The 21,890-nt window shown below is 33.3% G+C and overlaps 1 protein-coding gene across 1 annotated transcript in view; it reads left to right on the forward strand.

The window, feature by feature from the left end:
* Positions 1-549: 549 nt before the first annotated feature.
* The window catches only part of LOC126968620 (titin homolog), a 136,129-nt gene continuing 114,788 nt past the window's right edge, over positions 550-21,890 (forward strand). Inside the window, exon 1 of the mRNA XM_050813638.1 lies at positions 550-825. Coding sequence (XP_050669595.1) covers positions 669-825 — 157 coding nt within the window. The 5' untranslated portion in view covers positions 550-668. The remainder of the gene's footprint in view (positions 826-21,890) is intronic.

Here is a 21,890-nt window from a genome sequence, read left to right on the forward strand (position 1 = left end):
CGTCATCTATTTTTACACCCCAAAAATTTTAATTATTGAAATTTTTTTATTTCTTTATATGGCATTACAACGTTTGCTGGGTCAGCTAGAATATATACATATTTATAGTATACATTTATTCGAGAAAGGGATTACAAATATTAACCACTCCTACTTCGATGCATATGACCTTTTGTACTACAAAAGAGGTAAGCTGTATCTGAACCATCGCATGTTGTGTTGACAGCTCGCCCGGTACTGGCAGTAACCGATAGGAACACCGGCGACCGGCAACCGGCAAGCCATACATTCAGGATTATATCATTATCGATCGGGCACGAACAGCTGAGCGAGGCAGCCCGGCTGTTTAGACGCAATGCAGATCACGTGTGCGTCTTGGAGCCTAGACCCTCATCCGAACCCGCCCTAAGCCACCCGTCTCTCTCACTCGCGCGGAGAAAGCAACGCGCGGCGCGAGAGAGAAAGCCGGAGGGATGAACCGAGACGCCAGTCGCCAGTCGCCAGCGCGTCTATGGCCCGCGCATTAGGCTCGGTCGATGCGGAGTGCGCGCGCAGGGGCTGCGGCGCTCGCCTTCTAGACTCATTCTGTGCTCAGATCTCGTCCGCAGCGGTCGGTTCTCGCTAACACTTGGCGAACGGTCGGCAGTGAGCCGGCGCCGCCGTCGGCCATGGACCACGAAGAGGACAAGTCCCTCTCTCTGGGAACAGAAGTTTCCGCTTCCGCGCCGCCGCCGAGCCCTCTCACGGGATGCTACCTGCTGGCGGTGATCGGTGAGCCCCACACGCAGGAGCATAAGGAGATAATTCTGCAGCGCCTCGTTAAAGGTAAGGACTCACCAAATTCGCATTTGCTCAGCGTAATTCTTGGAGAAACTAGAAAGTTGTGGTTCTGAGTAACTGTCAAGTAGTCGCATTTCTGTCCTTCGGATGTTTTTTCGATTTCGCGGCCGATCGCGTTTTGTTGTTGTTACGTCATCCGTGACGAGCTCTGCGGAGACGGTTCTCTAATTGAAGTAACTGAAGCAGTGATCTGATTGTAATGATTACTGGCTTCATTTGTTATTGTCGCGACCGGCGCTAGCAAGAAATGGTTGTATTGTCAAAACATTATCAGATATTTTTTCATTATCAGAGGTTTTTAATTGGATAGTTCTTTATATAATAAAACCGCTGTAAACAGTCTAGATAATAATAAAAGAAGTATCTAGTTTTATTTTTAATATCTTCATAATATTAATTTCAATTCAATCAATCTTTGCCACTAATTTAACATTGTCGAACGTAGAGTTTTACAACCAACGGCTTAATAGGTTATTTTAAATTTATCTCCAATAAAGAAAAAAAAAATTTAAATAAAACCAGAAAAAAAGCCGATGGTTATAGTAAAAATTATTGAAACAAAATTATTATTCACATAAATAATAATAGCAATTTTCCTGTGTCACGGAACGGTCTCGGTCTACATAAACTTATGCTGCAGTATTTACATTTTCTAAATTTTTACACGGAGGCGATGAAATAAAATAAAAAATTAGTGGAGAGACATTATTCACAATTGTTTCATTAGTCATAGTTGTATTAAAAGCATCTTGTGAGAGTGTCACCGAGACTCTATTCTTATTTCCGATGTCTGCATAATATCCTTCCTAGTTCCGCCGGCAAGTACAAATCCATTCATTTAATAAATTTTGGTATATACAAGCTGACGCGACAGACTTTGTTGTATACATAATAAATAAAATACTGTGTTTTATGAAATCTTCAATAATATTTCATAATATCAATAATTATTTCGTAAAATAATATGCTCCCTGTTGTTATAATGAAATTGTTTCATAGCAAAATTCTCTCATAGAAAATATGTCCATACAAAACAAATATTGGAAATAAAAATAATTATGGGTCTTAAATCGAAATAATCTTATCTCTCAAGTTGAACATGAAGTAATAATTCCCATTAAAATCCGTTCATGAGTTTAGGACTTCACTTGAAACAAACATCAGAACACTGGATTGATATATATATATATTAAGATTGTGTACCGTACATATAATAAAATTAAAATAATGTTAATGATTGCGTCACGTATTTTTACGGTTCGAAGATTGCAATATTTTATAATGCTTACTTATTATATAAAACACACAAAGTATGTTATGTGTCTAACACAAAAAATAACACTTTTTAATGAAATGCGTGTATTTGTAATTGAATTTCTATTGGTACTTATATCAAGATGAAGATTTAAAGTTCATGTCATTTCATTTACGACCTTGTGATCACTTTGATGTTATAAGAATGTACTGGAGGCACGGTCACTTAGCGTCACAAGATCTGTATATTTTTCCTTCTAACTTAAAACATTTTCGTCTCTTTTATTCAGAATTATATTTCACCGTTTCTTCATAAATTTTCCAAAAGGCGGACGCTGATACTGAAATGATATTTTTTTAATGAAAATAAGGGACGAGACGAGGCGTTCAGTTGATGGTTATTGAAACGCCGTGCCCATTACAATGCAGAGCCTCTCAGGATTATTGGAAAACACTTAAATTCTGAGCGGCACTACAATTGCGCTCGTCACCTTAAGACATAAGATGTTAAGTCTCATTTGCCCAGTAATTTCACTAGCTATGGCGCCCTTCACACCGAAACACAGTCATGGCAGAAATAGGCGCCGTTGTGGTACCAACAATCTAGCCGGCATCCTGTGCAAAGGAGCCTCCCACTGGGTGACTATGATAAAATAAGAAACATTAAACATTCAAAGGACCCGTGGCAATACATAAGTGAAAATGTATTCGAATAAGTTCTTCAGTTTCTAAAATTTTTGGGCACAAACAAACAAATAAAATTGTTTATTAATATGCATAGATATCTTAGATAGTTTACTAACTTACGTCTAGATAGAGTCTCTTGCTGTTAGATAACCGATAAAAACAGGCCAGGAATATTAGTTTAGTGTGCGTGTCAAGCTACGTTTACACTCGCGATTTCTATGACACTTTGTGTTAGTGTTTTGTGAATTGCTCAAAATAGAGGTTAGTTCTAAAATCTATTTTTTTTGACGTTTTCTCAGCTGTCATAGTCAATATAATAGAAGTATAAATGATCAAAGATAGATATGTAGTATACAACGAGCTATAATCTGGTGGCCAGTGCTGGCAACACATTACTGAGAGTAAAAGTAGTGCATTATTAGAATGCTAGTCTCCGTTTGTATCGCGGTATGTTAAGAACAATAGTTAACTATATTTGTCGGCGGAAGTAACGGTTAATTTAACTGTTGTATACATTATGATATTTTGTAATTATTTTACATTCGAAATTTGAGAACGGCTTAACGACTGCACGAACGAGTAACAGCTCTTTTGCACAGGATGCCGGCTAGATTATGAGTACCACAACGGCGCCTATTTCTATCGTGAAGCAGTAATGTGTAAAGCATTATTGTATTTCGTAATGGGTAGGGCGTATCAATTACCATCAGCTGAACGACCTGCTTGTCTCGCGGCTCATTTTCAAAAAAAAAAATTGCTTCAGATAGACGGATCGGTAATAGGGTTCCCATTGTTTATTAATCCAGTGCGTAACCCTAAAGACGTTGTTCGTTATTAGTTTTTACTACATTGACCTGATGGTCCAGTTGATGTTGAACCTACTATCGTCTTTCGACAGCTGTCATAAAAAGCACGACTTTTTCACACTCTTCGTAATTGAAAACAGCGAAGTGAAAGTTGGCATCGTCTGTCAAGGGTAAAGCTATTTCCTCAGATCAATAAGAAGATAGTAATACTAAAAATAGAAATAAGAATCTACAAATACATAGAATGAAATTATTTTCTCTAAGAATTGCATCCTTGATAAAATATTCACTCGTTTAAATATTTACAAGTAATTTAAGATTTTCAATCAATTTTGAATGTAGAAAATAGACTCAATGTTAAAGTATTTGCAAGTATTTAATAAGGTGGACGTATTTTTTAATTACGGCATTTGAGATGGACAAACATGGCTTTTATGTTGAAGTTTGAGAATATACTATCGATATATGTTTAGAGCGAAAGGCCATTTCAAAAGTATGTGTGTTTATGGGCGCCGTAGCTAGTGAGTAGTGACATTACTGGGCAAATGAGACTAAACATCTTATGTCTCAAAGTGACGAGCGCAGTCGTAGTGCCGCTCAAAATTTTTGGGTTTTTCAAGAATTCTAAGCGGCACTGCATTGTAATGGGCAGGGCGTATCAATTACCATAAGCTGAACGTCCTGATCGTATTGTCCCTTATTTTCATTAAAAAAAATTTAGTGCGAGAGGCCGTTTAATAATTATGACATTGCATTAAATAAAGCATGTCATTTCGTTTTAGTAGCCTCACAGACACCCTTGTGTGTCGATAACCAACGTAAGATACTGCGGTATGCAAAGTCAGCACCCGTTAAAGAAAGTATCTGTAATAATTAGTCATTAGCCAAGTCGCATACCGCGACTATCAGCTATCTCTCTTTGTACGACACTCGGTCTTAACTTCAGGGTTATTAGCTTCATCGAATGCTTTTATTATCTTTCCTCGGATGGTAGTTCAAAGATTCTCGTCACACTTCAGCACATTGCCATATATCAGGTATTTTCTTTGATGAAAATTACATTCAGAAATGAATCATCATAGTATTTGCAAAAAATCAGCATTTAAATTGTCTATAGTGAATATAGACAATTTAAATCAACCCGTAATTAAAATTCAAATAATAGGGTAAATACACAAAAGTTATAGCAAGAAATTTTATAAATTACTAGCTGACCCAGCAAACGTTGTATTGCCGATATTAAAATCGCGATACAAAAGTAACTGTTGATCGTAGATGGGTGAAGATTTGAAGTTGTATGTATTTTTTAATGCTGACTCATAATCAAACAAATTTAAAAAAAAATGTCAAAAAAATTAAAAAAAAAAGTTTCGTGTGGACCTCCCTTAACATTTAGGGGTATGAAATAGATGTTGGCTGATTCTCAGACCTACACAATATGCCCACAAAATTTCATGAGAATCGGTCAAGCCGTTTCGGAGGAGTACGGGAACGAACATTTTGACACGAGAATTTTATATATAAGATAAAGGCGAATAAATTTCGAATACGGAATATACGAATCGGAGAAACTATCGCTAATACCAATAGTTCTGAGCGGTATTTTGATGATTACAACAAAATTCGAAGAGAAAAATAAATTCATTTCTCAAATCCAGTGTCCTGATGTTTGTTTCCAGTGAACTCCTAAACAAATGAACGAATTTTAATGGGGATTACTTCATGGAGTGTAGTTTAGTCCGTCTTGAGGGATATTATAGTTATATATATATATATATATATATATATATATATATATAATATGTCATATTATAGTTTTTATTTCGATTTGGGAGCCATCATTATTTTTATTTCCAACTAGTTGACCCGACAGATGTTGTTCTGTATGTAATAAATAAAATAATGTTTTTTATGAATTTTTCAATAATATATTATCATAACATCAAGAATTATTTCGTAAAATATGCTTCCTGTTGTTATTATGAAATTGTTTTACAGCAAACCGTGCGTCAATAAATTCTCTCATAGAAAATATGTATATACAAAACAAATATCGGGGACACATCAAAGGAAAAACAAAATTGTTGTCTTTTATTTAATTCCGAACACTTTCATATTTATTCACCTTTTAAACCTTCCCTGGACTTCCACAAGTAATTCAAGACCAAAATTAGCCAAATCGGTCCAGCCGTTCTCGAGTTTTAGCGAGACTAACGAACAGCAATTAATTTATATATATATAGATATTTGTTTCGTACGGACATATTTTCTATGACAAAATTAATTTACGCACGGGTTGACAGTTCTGCTGTGAAACTATTTCATTATAACAACAGGGAGCATACGAAGTAATACTTGATGTTATGAAATTTTATTGAAAAATTCATAAATATACAGTGTTTTATTATTACGTACAAAAAACGTCTGTCGGGTCAACTAGTGAATCTATATAAAATAAATCGTCACAAGGTTAACATCTCTATATTATTATGATAGTCTTTGCAACTAAGTTTTAATAAATCACAAATAGTAGAGAATGTATTATAGAATAGTAAATCCTCCGAGTCGCAGTAATTCTTCGTTAACAATGACATTTAAAGCTACAAACACTAATCTATATATATATATACTAGCTGACTCGGCAGACGTTATTCTGTAGATAATAAAAAAAATCTGTTTAGTATAGTTTCATAGGAGCCAATAATATTTCAAAACATCAAGAATTATTTCGTAAAATGCTCCCTGTTGTTATAATGAAATTGTTTCACAGCGGAATTGTCAAACCGTGCGTCACTAAATTCTCTCATAGAAAATATGTCCATACAAAACAAATATTGAAAATAAAAATAATTATGGCTTCCAAATCGAAATAAAAACTATCCTATCTCTCAAGTTGGACTAAACTGCACTTGATGAAGTAATCTCCATTAAAATCCGTTTATTAGTTTAGGAGTCCATCGCGGACAAACAACGTGTCACGTAATTTATATATTAAGATATAAGAGATTTCCACGTATATAGTCACTCATCACGATATCTCTGGAACCATTAGAGCTAAACACCTGAAATTTGGTAGGAATATTCTTTTCACCGGATTTTACGAAATTCCACCCGCAAGAGTTTTTTTTTATTTTGAACAGAACAACGTCTGTCGGGTCAGCTAGTACTGTGATAATTAGGTATCGCTGGACTCGTAGCAATCACTGAGAATCATCTACTTCTCAGCGTTGTCAACGGGCACCGGTGAATAATAAATAAATAGCCCGGATGTACATCGTTGTATTTTGTACCATACGTTTATTGCGTAGTTGTCGATTTGGCGAACTTGTTTATTACATTTGATTCACTTAAAACTTCAATAAAATATATCATCCCTACTAATATTCTAAATGTGAATGTTATTTTGTTTTTTTACGCTTTTACGCCGGAGCTACTGAACCGATTCTAATGAAATTTGGTACAGCGATAGACTAGAGCTTGGGAAAGGACATAGGCTAGACATTTTATCCTTGAAACATCCATGGTTCCCACGGGATTAGTGAAAAACTGAAATTTACGTGGATGACCTATAACTATACAATTATTAGGTTTAGTTTGCCAGAGCAATCTTCTTTGAAATAAGACTCATATAATATGTTGGTAACGGGATAGAAAACGGGAAACGGAACTAGGATAGGACAAGATAATCAGCAATACAAAACTTGGTTATTATTTTTAAAAACCCTTTATCTACACGGACGAAGTCGGGCATCAGCTAGTATTACATATAAGGTACCAGCTTTAAAAACAGAAAGAAAATTAAGGACGAAAACGTGTGTAATCAAGGAAGCCTATTATAGATTAGATGATTTTATAGATGCCAAGATAGCTTGGCCAGATGTCGCTCGATTTCGCAATGACAGCTTGACAATACCTTAGGTTCTTGTAAACCGGTGTAGAGCTATGACTAGTTTTTGTATAATATAGTGCAATAGTATAATTATGGATACAACTTTGTATTTTTGTATATTAGAATAATTTATTTTGTGACGATTCAATGTGATCCTCGAGATTTTATTAATTAGAGAATAAAGATATTCTGATTCTGATTCTGTGCTCTTAATTGTGTTTAGTGTCGTTGAAGCACAGCCAACGTGCGGACGATACCTCAGTGTATTTTATAAGAACAGTGAAAATAACCACCGTAATAATAAGGTATCAAAACAATCCGTATTAATACTGTGTTGGTGCTATTTTCCATAGTGAAAATCGCGTCACTTTATTTCAGCCTATCTGGAAATATAATCATAAAACTATATTTAAACTAGCTGACCCAGCAAACGTTGTATTTCCGATATTAAAGTCGCGATACAAAAGTAACTGCTGATCGTAGATGGGTGAAAATTTGAAGTTGTATGTATTTTTTAATGCTGACTCATAATCAATAAGATAATAAAAATTAAAAAGAAATATTTGGCGTGGACCACCCTTAACATTTAGGGGGATGAAAAATAGATGTTGTCCGATTCTCAGACCTACCCAATATGCACTCAAAATTTCATGAGAATCGAGCCGTTTCGATGGAGTTTAACTACAAACACCGCGACATGAGAATTTTATATATTAGATAATACAAAGATTATGACATCGATCAATCGTCAAGTAATTAAAAGTTGCAACGTGTTAGGAGTATAGGAACTCAATAAAACTTGATTCCTTAGAGCGCTTTTGCACTACGTCCGATCGACTAGTTTATGAACTAGCTTCTTCCGGCTTCTGTCATCCGATTTCTTTCCGTCTACCATTAATATCCGTTTCTGGAGAAGATTATTGATGGACCGAAGTAGCCATAGTATTATTTGTATAAACGCTCCCGCACTGCGTCCGATCCGAATTCAAGGGATGTGTTGTGTTGATCTACCTTCATAAATTATTTATACATCAATAATAATAAATCTTCATAAATAATAAATAAGTTTTACTTACCTTAATGTGACTGCAAGCATGTCTTCTGGCGTTATACATTGTCTAAATTTTATTTATTTAATTAAGGTACAAAAACGATTACAAAGTAAAACATGTGATATAAAAATAAAAAGAAATAAAGATCTTATCACTATAAAATTGTAAATCTAACTATTGTACACAGCGTTATATTATTTACAATCACATTGAAAATATGTAAGTACAACTAATATTTGAGTTCTATGTTACAGTGCTTCTTAATTGTTATTTTAAAATTATATAAACTTTGACTAAATATGTCGATTTTGTGTCTTATCGCAAATTATTATCTTTTATGTGATGTTAAATAAAATCGAAACTCGACACACTCATTCAGTAGTAATCATCAAATTGTATTAACTATTATAACAGTCGGTCTACCAAGAACGGTTGCATTCAGGATTATTTACTTCTTCTGCGCCTTCGTACGTACAAACGCATTAGCAGAAGACGACACCGATGGAAAGGATTCATGATCAACGATGTGAATGCTCTGCTATGGCTTCGCTTAAAATACCGTATGCCAAAAATTTCCCCAGAGTTGGTTGGAATTCGTTTGGTCGATGGATTTGGATCAGAGATCCGACTAGTGCGTAAGTAATATCGGAATTCGGTCCGAGATTTCTAGATCTGTGTTTTCCCGGGTACGGATCGGACTCTAATCAGACGTAGTGGGAAAGCGCTCTTAGTCTTTTTCATTAATTATCATTCATTCTTGATTAAATGTGTACTGGTCAATCTTCCATATCAACAGAGTGCAAGAATGCGACATGGGTCAAGTAATTTGAAGTATTGGGGACAGTCTATATCAAATTATATTTCACCCTTATTTTGACCTTATTGAGGCTTCTCCAATCCTTTGTACGAGTAATCTATACGCCTTTATGACGATGAACAAATAGCATTTTAAGTATTTACTATTGAACTATTTCAGGTTCAAAAAAGCAGTAAGAAATTCGTTTCATACTATTACATTACATTGTTGATTATAATCCGAATTGAAACATTTCAGTATTCGCATGAGAACACAGCCATGTATAATGAACATAGCGTTAGAAACGTTCTGATGGGTGTCGTCCTTGCCCTTCAACCTCGCCAAGTCCCGACCTTTCTCGGCTCAATTATGTGGCACAATATCCTTTTGTCTACTAAAAGGGTTGAACTGATTTACTGTACCTTTGTTTTATTATTATCTTGTTCTAATTGATGTAAGATAATCTTATAATTTTTTTTAAACATAGAAAATAAGTCAAAGGTTGAATATTTTTAGGTTCAAGAGATTTTTTAAATAATTCGCTCCGGTAAGGCTTTAATCCACTGCTCGCAAATATAAATGGACATAAAGTAATATTGTTTTATTTCACTACATATAAGTGAGCCTGACGCTTATCAGGCGATGATTGTCATTTTAATGACGATTAATGGTTCTCAAGTGAGATTATTTTTTGAAGTTATATTTACCACAATAGCTTAGTTAACTAATTCAACTGTTCATTGAAGAGCCTACCATCAAAATAATGGTTTTATTTTTCCCTGTTACTCATTCTGTGGATATTACTTAAAATAGAACAAGAGGTTATATTATATGATTAAAATATATTTTCTCGATAAGAAAAAACACCCAATTCACCTTTGCGTTACATAATTTACTGTTTTTTGTTAAAAAACGATAATTATAATTAATGAATTAAATGTTTATAATTTTTTTTTTGTGTGGTAAAGTTTACTACAACATAAATAACCTTCTTAATGATACCACAGATTGGAAATGGAGTGATCACCCTCAGGTTATTAATCAATAAATTTAATTGTACGATATTACTTTGTATCCATATTTTTTATGAAAAAAAATGAAGCCCGCTGAGTTTGTTGCGCCTGTTCTTCTCAGGTCGGAGGCATACTTTTGGAATGGGTGGTAGTTATTGACTTTCAATAAGTGATTTTTTATCCTATTTTGGATAAAAATATTTATATTTGAACTTGAAACGGTCACCCATCGCTAATTGGAAATTTAGCCTAACGTCGAAATAAATAATGTGTTATTTGTAATTATTGGTAAGATTCAGTTCTAATTAAATACAATTTGAACCCTCAGCAGTGTTTAATGAAAATAAAAATGAGAGTTGAACAAAGCGTACAAGATTTTATAACGATACGACACTCGGTTAGCTCAGTTGGTTAGAGCACCGGCACGGAACGTCGGAGGTCGTGGGTTTATTAATCCTAGAAGTGAGGGTTGTCACTTTAAAAACATAACAAATTGATCAAAATGTGAGTTATATTAGAATGTGTACAATATAAGCAGACCTATACTTTTTTTTGAGTAGCCCCACGCTTATAAGGAAGCGTGCATTGCACGTTTCCGTTGTCAATTATGATTCAGCTGTTGTGTCCCGGCGCGCTCGCGACCCATTGCTGCGACACTTGACTAGATAGTAGATACTACAAGTTTCACTGTCACAGTGTTACTGGTATTATGATATATATGACATAACGGGTAGCACTCCGGGAGTGCCGGCACAAGTCAAAACTTGAACATTAACGTTGTGCATTTTTGAATATTTTACCATGTTTAAGGAATAATTTCGCACGAATTGCTTTGTTTATCAGTCTAAAAGTACTCGTATTTATTTAACTCAATATTCATTTATCGTACACAAAAATGACAGTTATATTATTAATTATATATCACATAAAAGTGTAACACTTCAGAACTATTAGAATTATTTTACATTAAAGAGTTTATCTCTCAGAAATATCAACTTTCATCCATAATCCCAAAGACTGTCTTACGAGTTTTCGATCAGGTCACGTGTCCTGACGTGATTTTAATATATCCCGACAAAAGTGCTCAACGCCGCTATAGAAGTGCTTGCAAACATTTTTTGATAACTCCGTTCATGTGCCAATCTGACCTTTCTATCGGATTTCACCAAATCTTTTTAAATTGCATGGGTCGTGGTCTATAGTCTAAAGAAAGAAGGTAAAAAAAGGCAATGAAAGTATCGTTTAAATCAGATCGATTTCAACGACGAGGAAGTAATAAGCCGAGACAGATTGGCAAAAAGAAATGGTTTTCGGGCATACCTTCTCTTAAAAATGCATTTATATATTAAGCTACAAGTTTATTTTAACATTACAAACATACACTAATTAAATTTCATTTACATACTGTATCGATAGATATTCATTAAAGAATCAAGGAACACATCGTTCTATTTGGAATTCCTTTGATGTTAAAAGAAATCCCGTTTCTTTGAAAATTAAACCCAATAACGACTCAATATTACGGTTCAGCTCTCTAAAAGTGTTTTATGTGAATAAATTATCGTTACAGTAAACTAGACGGATATTAATTAGTTTAGTTTATACGTACGTACAAGGGAACGTCACATGTACACTAAGTACACTTGATCCGACATTAATCCAATTAGCTCAGTGAGGCTTCGTGGAAATTTGACTACTGGACGTTATATTACTAGCCAGACATCTTTGATCACACTTTTATAGGTGACTTGGTCTTACGTAATTTATTTAAGAACAACAAATCCAAAATTATCCAAATGTTTTGAGTTTTCTTTAGAGTTAATTCCGGCAATATTTGTTTTTAAATAATTCGACACGTGTTTCGTCTACACGAGGCATCCTTAGGATATGTTGACTCGCCAAACTCTGGCACGGGACTGAATTTGAGTCATTTGGGTTATTCGTTTACATGTTTAAATCATGTGAAAACTTCATCTATAAAAATGCAACCGTCATCTAAGGAAGATCTAAGTCTTTTCGGGATAAAAAATCATGTATCTTTTAAAATAGACTTAAGTATATTAATCTGCAGACGCGGGGGCTAATGAAACTCGACCCACGTTGTTATGCTTCATATAAGGTTTCTTTAAACACTTAATATTTATTTTTATTGGATGCGAAGAGAGAATCACAGAAAATTTAGATTTTTCGTATTTAAAAGTTTTGCTTACAAAACATTCTGGTATACATTACTGTACAATAAATGACTTGATAAAATTATACCACATTATAGAATTTATATATGCCTATTTGAATATTTGAATTTGAATGCAACGCTTAGTTTCTGGCCTCCGTTCTTCTCAGGTCTGGGGTATGTCTTTTCAAAAGAGCGATAAATTTTAACAGGTAATTTAAATATCCCACCTTGTTTTTATTATTGAAGTGAAAACTTGTTCATTGTGATTTGAAAGTCGATGAAACGAAAAAGCGAGACAGTAAAAAGAGACAGACAGACACATAAATTCATACATCGACAACATGAGAACATAAATGTGGTAGCGGTGATAGTAATGCCTTTAATAACGGTTGAAATCATGTGTCATCCTAGCAACATTTCAATATGTGGAAATAGAAAATACTAACTTCGAGACTGGAAAGATAGACCACATAAGATCTAATAAAGCTCACTTATCAGGATCGATTCCACAGGGCAGTGTGTTGGGTTGTATATTGTTTCTCATATACATAAATGATCTTCCTAACTTAATAGATGATGATTGTACTCTTTTTGCTGATGACATTTCTATTTTGATCCCATGCTCTAATTTAAAACAACTAGAAGAAAAATTAAATATTACAATGGACAAAATCTTTTATTGGCTAAATAATAATAATCTTGAACTTAATATTAATAAAACTAAAATTATACCTTTTAAACCTTATCAAAAATCCCCCTTAAATATATCTTATTCTTACAAAAATTCACAACTTGAAACAGTTGACACAGCTACACTACTGGGAATTGATTTAGACACACACTTGACATGGAAGCCATATCTACAGAAATTAAAAAGCAAAATGTCATCTTTTACTTATGCTCTTTACCAACTAAAACGCGTAACAGATTTCAAATCTGCCCTTGCTGCTTATTATGCATATGCACATTCTAGATTATCATATGGAATATTAATATGGGGAAACTGTAGTGAAATAAAAGATATATTTATTCAACAGAAAAAATGTATCAGAATTTTAGAAAATATTCAGCAGTGGATTCATGTAGACCATATTTTATTAAACACAAAATTTTAACCCTTACTTCAGTTTACATCCTAGAAGCATGTAAATTTGTTATAAAACATTCGGACTTATACTCAACACTACCAAATAACAAGCAAAATAATAGAAATTTAAACAAATTAAAAATTCCCCAAACAAGTATGTCATTAGTGTCATCGAGCCCTCACCACATGGCAATAAAAATTTATAATCACATCCCAAACGAAATTAAAAATAAAGAGAAGCCTTCTCTATTTAAAAGACATCTTAAAAATTTTTTAGTTTCAAAATGCTTCTACGATTTACCCGAATTTTTTAATTACAAGTATGAGAATTAGTTACAATATAGTATAAGAATGTAAAAAATGTATAAGACTTATTTATTTTATGTATAACGTTTCTGTGCCCTTGCAGGGCGTCACATATTGTGTACCCATTAATGTACCAACCATCCTACTGTAAAATGTGACTTGCAATAAAATATTTTGATTTGATTTGATTTGAAACAAGTACCAGGACTTCATATGCAGTTTAGAGGTTTAATGTAAATTTTGCATCGGATACAGCGATTCCGTTGATTTAGTTTTCGGACGCCAAATTTTATTTGAAAACTAGTGGACCCAACAGACGTAGTCCTGTACACTCGTCTTAAATTTGAAAAATCTGTCCAGCCGTTAGGAGGAGTTCACTAACATACACATGAGCAGTAGAATTATATTATATGGACGTAATTGAGAATCTAAACCAATCTCAAATTCACTGAAACAAACAAAAAGACATCAAAATCGGTCCAGCCGTTTAGGAGGTAGTTTAATTGGGAATCTAAACCATTCTTGAATCCACCCGAAGACACACATCAATCTCAAATTCACCGGAACACACAAAAATCTCATCAAAATCGGTCCAGCCGTTCAGGAGGTAGTTCAATTGTGAATCTAAACCATTCTCGAATCCACCTGAAGACACACAGAAAGTTTCAATAAAATCGGTCCAGCCATCTAGGAGGAGTTCAGTGACATACACACGCACACAAGAATTATATATATAAAGATATGCAGCAGTCGCACTGTATCAACAACAACTTTTTTAAGGTTTCATATTTTCCATCATGTGTGAATTGCTCACGTTTTTTTATGGATTTTTGGGAAATAAAGACAGATACGATTCATGTAACTTAAATTACGTCGCATTATAAGTAATGAATGAGAAGCTGCTTTACAGTTTCTATTCGTTAATCGTCATTATATTCGTGTTAAATAAGAGTCATGCGATGTATTTATTTAATTTCTTTTAATTGCGAGCTAACGTTATTCCATCCAAGAAATTTAATAAATATTTTAATGAAATGTTTTTATTAATTTTTACGTAATACCAATCACTCTATACTATTAACTATCTCTATTTTATTATAATCAAAAATTTACAGGTTTTAAAAACAAATAATAGGAAACTACGATTTGATTAAGTATATCATCCCCACCATCTGGATGTGTGGCGGTCCTCCACCGTGTGTTTTTCATGGACCTTTCTTCCACGTACAAAGCTGTGTAATGAAAAAGTATAAATATTTTACAAGCTTATATATATTATATTATGACTTAATTGTGATTGTAATAGAATCGCCACACTAGTCGGAGACTGTATCGTGGGATCAAATAAAGGTATGATTAACAGTAAACCATTATCTTGGGAGTCATCATTGGTATTAATTACTATTAGAAATTTTGAAGATACTATATTATACTGTAAAATAATAATTTAATTATATAACTACTAAGTTATCAATACTAACTAAATTTAAAAGAGAAGAGCTTCCTTGTATGGTGTTTCCAGGAAGATACGATATGGGTACCTTCAAAGTAAGCGCGTACACCTTCTTTAAAGGCTGGCAACGCTCCTGAGATTGCTCTGGTGTTGCAAGAGAATGTGTGCAGCAGTAATCACTTAACACCAGACCGTACGCTCGTTTGTCCTCCTTTTTCATAAAAAAATATTAACCCAAGTTTCCATTACTATAAATTTCAACAATTAATCAGTAATTTTTATTAGTATTGCGTCGCTGATAGATTTAATTACTAAATCAATCCCGCCAACGATTAAGCGTTCTTATCGATCGATTTGATAATTTTTTCATACACACATCACCTAACAGACTACTGAGCACACAAGTTTGCCTGTTGACATAACCTTGGTTGTTCAAGCGATGAGATCACACCACTTGCAAAAATAACTGCATTACGACAAACTCGTACGCTTTCTTATCTCATTCTTTACTCAGATGAACCTTGAGTGAAGCTGGTTTGAGAGCTATATATGATAGCTAGTACATACGATACAAAAGTGATCGACATAGCCCAGATGGTGGTTGTTGAAACCGAAGTGGCAGAGAGTGGGGTCGACGGACAGATGGCCGGTGTGGCAGTGAAGTCTTCGAATGGCCACGAATGACCACGTACCGGAAGACGCATTGTTGGTAGGCCCCACAAGATGGACCGACGCTCTGGTCATCGCTCGAATACGTTGGATGACGGCAGTACAGGACCGATCATCGTGAAGATTTTTGGGGGAGGCCTTTGTCCAGCAGTGGACGTCTTCCAGCTGATGATAATAATGATGATGTTGAATGAGTACGTACGATTTTCAGCTTAATGCAAAAATTAACATCAGAAATTTGCGTTGGCCCAAAGGTACTCCTTCGGAATATTTGGAAATTTAGACTGCTATCCCAAGAACCATTTGTTGACGGTTTATATAAAGCTTTAACTTTTACAAAAAATAGTCATATGTCTACAGAATAAGAGAAGAAAATTAATTTTTTCTTTATATATCTTTAATAGACGTTGCGAAAAAAAGTCACCAAAGTACTCCTAACTTTTACAGTTGGAGCCAACTTAATCATTCAATCTAGATAAAAATTGTATGAAAAATTATTTACTGTTTACCAATACTATTTAACATGATACAGTTTTGTTATTTTGTAAAAAAAAATATGTTATGTTTGTCATAAATTAAAGATGCTTCTAATTCTGAATTAAAACTATTACACGCCTTTCCTTAAGCACATTGGCACGGTCTTCGGCCTTAAATTAACTGAACAGGAAAAGAAAAGGATGCTCGTTTTACCTTTTATCATAGTGTGGAATATAACCAAGAGTAGAGGTGTGAATCACCGAGCATCTAACTGATGTTTATGACTTTGAAAACAATGGCGTCATTGTTCGTGTGAGAAGTTTTATGAAACATGTTACAAAGTCTAGACGATGGACTCTGCACGACCTACATGTCTGTCTGTTTATCATACTGACCATGGGCAACATAATAATAGACTTTATTATAAAAAAGCTGATCGACTTAGACTCTCAGCAGGTGTTCCATGTCGGTAAATATTAAACCAATAAAAATGGGGAGTAAAATAATAAAAGTAAAAAAAAGTACTTTTAAAAAACTGACTTCAAAAACTGAAAAGTATAAAATAACTAAATAAAGATTTAATTTAATACTCCGGGTGATTTAATATTCAATAGGTTGTTCTGTAAACTACAGTAGGGTTTTTCTTGATTACATTAGGTAAACTAACATAAGATTTTGTTGCTTTTTATTTACATAATTATTTTAAATAGATTTTTTTTAAGTAACTATCGGTAGGCCTGCGAAAAGTGCCCCTCGCCGTTAATAATATAGATCCCAAGAAACGGGAACAGAAAAATGGAATCAACTCCGAAAAAATGCTTTTGAAACTTGTTCGTTGAAAAAGAACGTGTTCTAGTGAGACACTGAAATATCGTGAAGAACTATTGTTAGCTTTGAACAATTTCACCTTTTTAAACCTATTTATGAGAAAGTTAACGCAAAAAACGTACCATTTTTAGTTAAAAAAAAATTGTGACCGATGTGAAAAACAAGACTATTCACGATGCGATATTTTACACAGGACGATAAAATTATAATTTATTTTCTCAATGTTGGTGTCGTGTAGTGTAAAACTCATTTTAAAATACATTTTATTTGAACTTTGTGAGCTTCTCTCAAGGGTCCATTAAATGCTAGCCTCCACTTAACATCTTTAGAATTAAAATAAAATCATGAAATGTTTCTCAGAGCGGTTTAGCAAATAACGTTTGAGTTAAGGCTTATTTTGCTCCGGTGATATTTTTAAATTAGGTTAAAATCTTTCCCATAGAAAAACCTTTTCAATAAACTTGCCGAAAGAGTTTATTTCATTAACATTTCACGAAGCAATCATAAATGTTTCTTGTAGTTAAAATGTCTTCAGGCGCACTCAGAACTTTAGATAGGGGCAAAACATCCACGGGCGCGGGGGTTATTTAAGTGTAAAACTAGAGCTATGAGTATAACGTACACATGCGATATTTTTTTGGTGGGTAGTGGGTTCTTAAAAATACCAAAAATAAGTTTAAAAAAAATGTACATTAATTAATAGTGTGCATTTTTTTAAATAACACTAATTAAATATTTGATCTATAAATAGATAAACTTGCCGAAAAAGTTTATTTTATCAACATTTCACAAAGCAATCATAAATGATTCTCGTAGTTAAAATGTCTTCAGGCGCGTTCAGAACTTTAGATGGGGGCAAAACATCCAAGGGTAATCTAAGTATAAAACTATGTCTATTAGTTAAAAGTACATGTGTTTTTTTGGTGGGTAGTGGGTTCCTAAATATACATATATAATTTTAAAAATAATGTTAGTGTTTATTTATTTGATCTTTAAATAGATGCCTTTAGTATAATAACTAACATAATAATTAGTTATTGAATATTTTTAATAATAATCAATTTATACTTTATGCGGGCAAAATCTTTGCATGAATATAATATTATATAAATCATAAAATAAGTTATACACCCATATATATATAAATTAATCTAAATCCGATTAATTAAAGCCCTAATCAGAAAATGTCGCTTTGATAAATATCGTAAGCCCTTATCTAACCCATGTGGCTTTCAGCAAATCTATTTTAAGTTAAACTTATCCAATGAAACACATTACTCTCCAAGGCTAAAAGTTGACCTCATAATAAAAGATATTTACAGGATACTCATCGTATTTACAGACCCCAGAAAAAGCCCATATATCCTTTGATTAATCTTAAAATCACGTCCGAGGTAATGGGTCATAATGGCCATTTAATAGCATTGAAATAGCCTCCAAAAGTACTTTGGTTGCTCGATGTAATGGCCCAAAAGACATCCATAAAATGAGATCACAACGCATTAATGGAAATGTGTCATCATATTAAGGGCGTGTTTGGAAAAGATCTGGGCGAGGGTAAATCGAGGTGCGAGGACAAATACGTCACTCTTTAGGTTTGCGAATGTTCTAGATACTCTTTGCTAGTGTAACTAAAGTATCAATCTTTAAGCTTAAGGTTGACGGACGCAGTCCAATGTGGTTGGAACTTAGTTATATCGTATTATAAAATATATTAAGCTATGATGAAACCGAGCATACTATCAATTAAAAATTAATATAACTTAATATATATATTTCATTAAGTATATTTATTTATAACTATTTGCTTTATCTATTATAAGATATAATAATAATATACCTGATATTTAAAAAATAAATAGTACTATTTACATTAATTATTAACATTAAATAATATTACATAGCAGACGGTAATTACTGGTTGGCTCTGCATAGGAGTTCCTAGACAGCCATCCAGAGGAATTTAATACATTAAAGGTGCCTCTTTGTTTCTATTTTTGAGATTGACACTTTAAGTATAAGGCATCAAGGACAATGTATGTAATTATAATTAATAATAAATAATTGAAATGAAATTTTATATAAAAAAAAGCCCGCTGAGTTTCTTGCGCCCATTCTTCTCAGGTCTGAGGCAGTCTCTTTTGAATGGGTGGTAGATTTTGACGTTCAATAAGTGATTATAAATCCTATTTTGAATAAAAATATTTGAATTTGAATTTGAAATAATTGAAAATGAAATGAAATATTATACACGGTCAGGTCACAATATAAGCAAATATTAATTCAATGGACTTACAGCAATGTAGTCTTAGAAGACTTTCCTTTTTAGTTTTAGTTTAAATTTCGGATAGTAAATTATTGCCAAGCTAGAACTTTTTCTAGAAAATACAAATAAAAAATCTATATCATAAATCAAACAATTTCAAGCCTATATCAAATCATGGTATTATATTAAAAAATCAGATATTTTAAGAATTGGCAAGACTTAAAAAACTCGGTTTACATACGGTTAAAAACTTACCCATGTCCCATTAAAATAATTCTTCTGTATTTGGCTAGGTAATACTTACATAGGAACACTAATTTTACAATACGTATTTTTTTTTTTTTTATAACAATTATATACTTAATATTGTATTATTGTGAGTTAGTTACTACCCTACCTATCTAAAATGATAATTAGATTTTTTTATTTAGATACATATTTTTTGACTTGTAACAATGGTGTTATTAATAAAGGATTTGATTTGACTACTCCTTGAAGTCTGATTAAAATTATTTAATCACCTACTATTAAATCTCCCACAAATATTAATCGTTGCGTCGCATATGGATATAACTGTACAGTCAAGTGTCGATAGCGCAACATGCATATGTTTCGTATAGTCATCTAGAAATCTGTGTCGAATCGATAGATATCTCGATCGTAAACTGTCTATCTCAATGTCTAGCGTCGTAAACTAGGTGCGCGTGCCCAATTATAAGAGTTTGGTAAAGACTATGGCCAAGTTATGAAATTATAGCGATTTGACACGATATAATATAATAGAATAATCCTATATTTCAAATTTTTGATATTCAAATGCGGCGTTTGTAAGTAATATAGCTCAAATAAAATTTGTGAACAAAATTTGATGAAAGATATCTAAGACGTCTATCTAATCCATATCTAATCTGTTAGATTTGTTCATAAAATTTTGTTTTCAAATTTTATTTGTGTATTAATCCTAGAAGTGAGGTTTATCACTTTAAAAACATAACAGGTCCATGTTCAAGTGTGACTAGTTCCTGAAGGTCTTTATACTGATACGCTCCACTCAAACTTCTCAGCACTTAATTACCACAGCTCACAAATAGCTGTGCCAATCGTGATGTAACCTATTTATCTCCTCTCTTCAACTGATTCCAGGTTTAAAATTTAGTTTGTTCTGCATCGAAGTTCCTGCTTTTAAAATTTCAAGATGTCCTATTTCTTTTTTGTAATGTGTAATTTCGTTTTGAACACAAGCGTAACAAACAAATATTCAGATAATATTATATTAATGTAATAAGTAAGTGTGCCGTTGTCTGTAAATTAAATATTTTTTTTAAATAGTACATACACGTATTAATTTACACTAAAATTTAATTTAAGGATAGGCTGTACTTCAGTAATCGAGATATAAAACATAGTTTTTAGGGTTGATTCTGTTTTTGTGAGTATGCTAATCTCAGAAAAGTTATTTCTAAGTTTCACTCTTCTCCTGCAGAGACGAGGTGAGATTTTATTTATAATATCATATTATATTTATTACGAAAAAAAAAAAACAATATTATTATAAGTATTCTTAAAAACACTATTTGCTTGAACATCCAGTTAAACGGTTAAAAAAAATCGATGTTGCTCGCTCAAATCGCTCAACGAATCTCTAGTAGTCCGTTTCATGATGGTTTGACTGAGCGCGCGCTCAACGAATAACGGCCGTTCCTAATATTCAGTCTATCTCTTACTTGAGATAAAACTCGTAACTATCGTTGAATTTTCTGTCCCAATAAACTCGTCGACGATAACTCACCTTATCCGAACAAACTGTCTGTCAATGGGACGACGTATAGCTTACCAGCGATAATTAAGTTTGTATAAAAATTGCAATTCACGCGTCCCAATATAAGGCGATAAGAATGACTTATCGGGTAAATTGGGATAGCTTTAGATTATTGACAGCTAATTACTGACAGTTGAAGGTAGTAATTTACCTCTATCTGTAGATAGTATATTGGGAACGGCCGTAAATAAATACACGTGTTATCTGACAAAACCCTTCCCTCATTCTTTGTGATATTTCAAATTATTATATTTATGCCTCTCTTTAGAGCCTGACGCAATTAACAGACAATCCCTAAGTGAGGCCCAATCAGCAACACAACCAAGACAAGTAATATTTAGCCCTCCTATTAAAGCCTACAGCATCAATAAAATCGTTATTTACGACACAAAAAGTATTGTTCGTAATAAGAGAAGTCTCATTTTCATTTTGTTTGCTGGCAACTTAGCGTCGCCATGTTATTGATTGAGGC

The sequence above is a fragment of the Leptidea sinapis genome, chromosome 16, assembly GCF_905404315.1.
Source record: "Leptidea sinapis chromosome 16, ilLepSina1.1, whole genome shotgun sequence".
NCBI lineage: Eukaryota > Metazoa > Arthropoda > Insecta > Lepidoptera > Pieridae > Leptidea > Leptidea sinapis.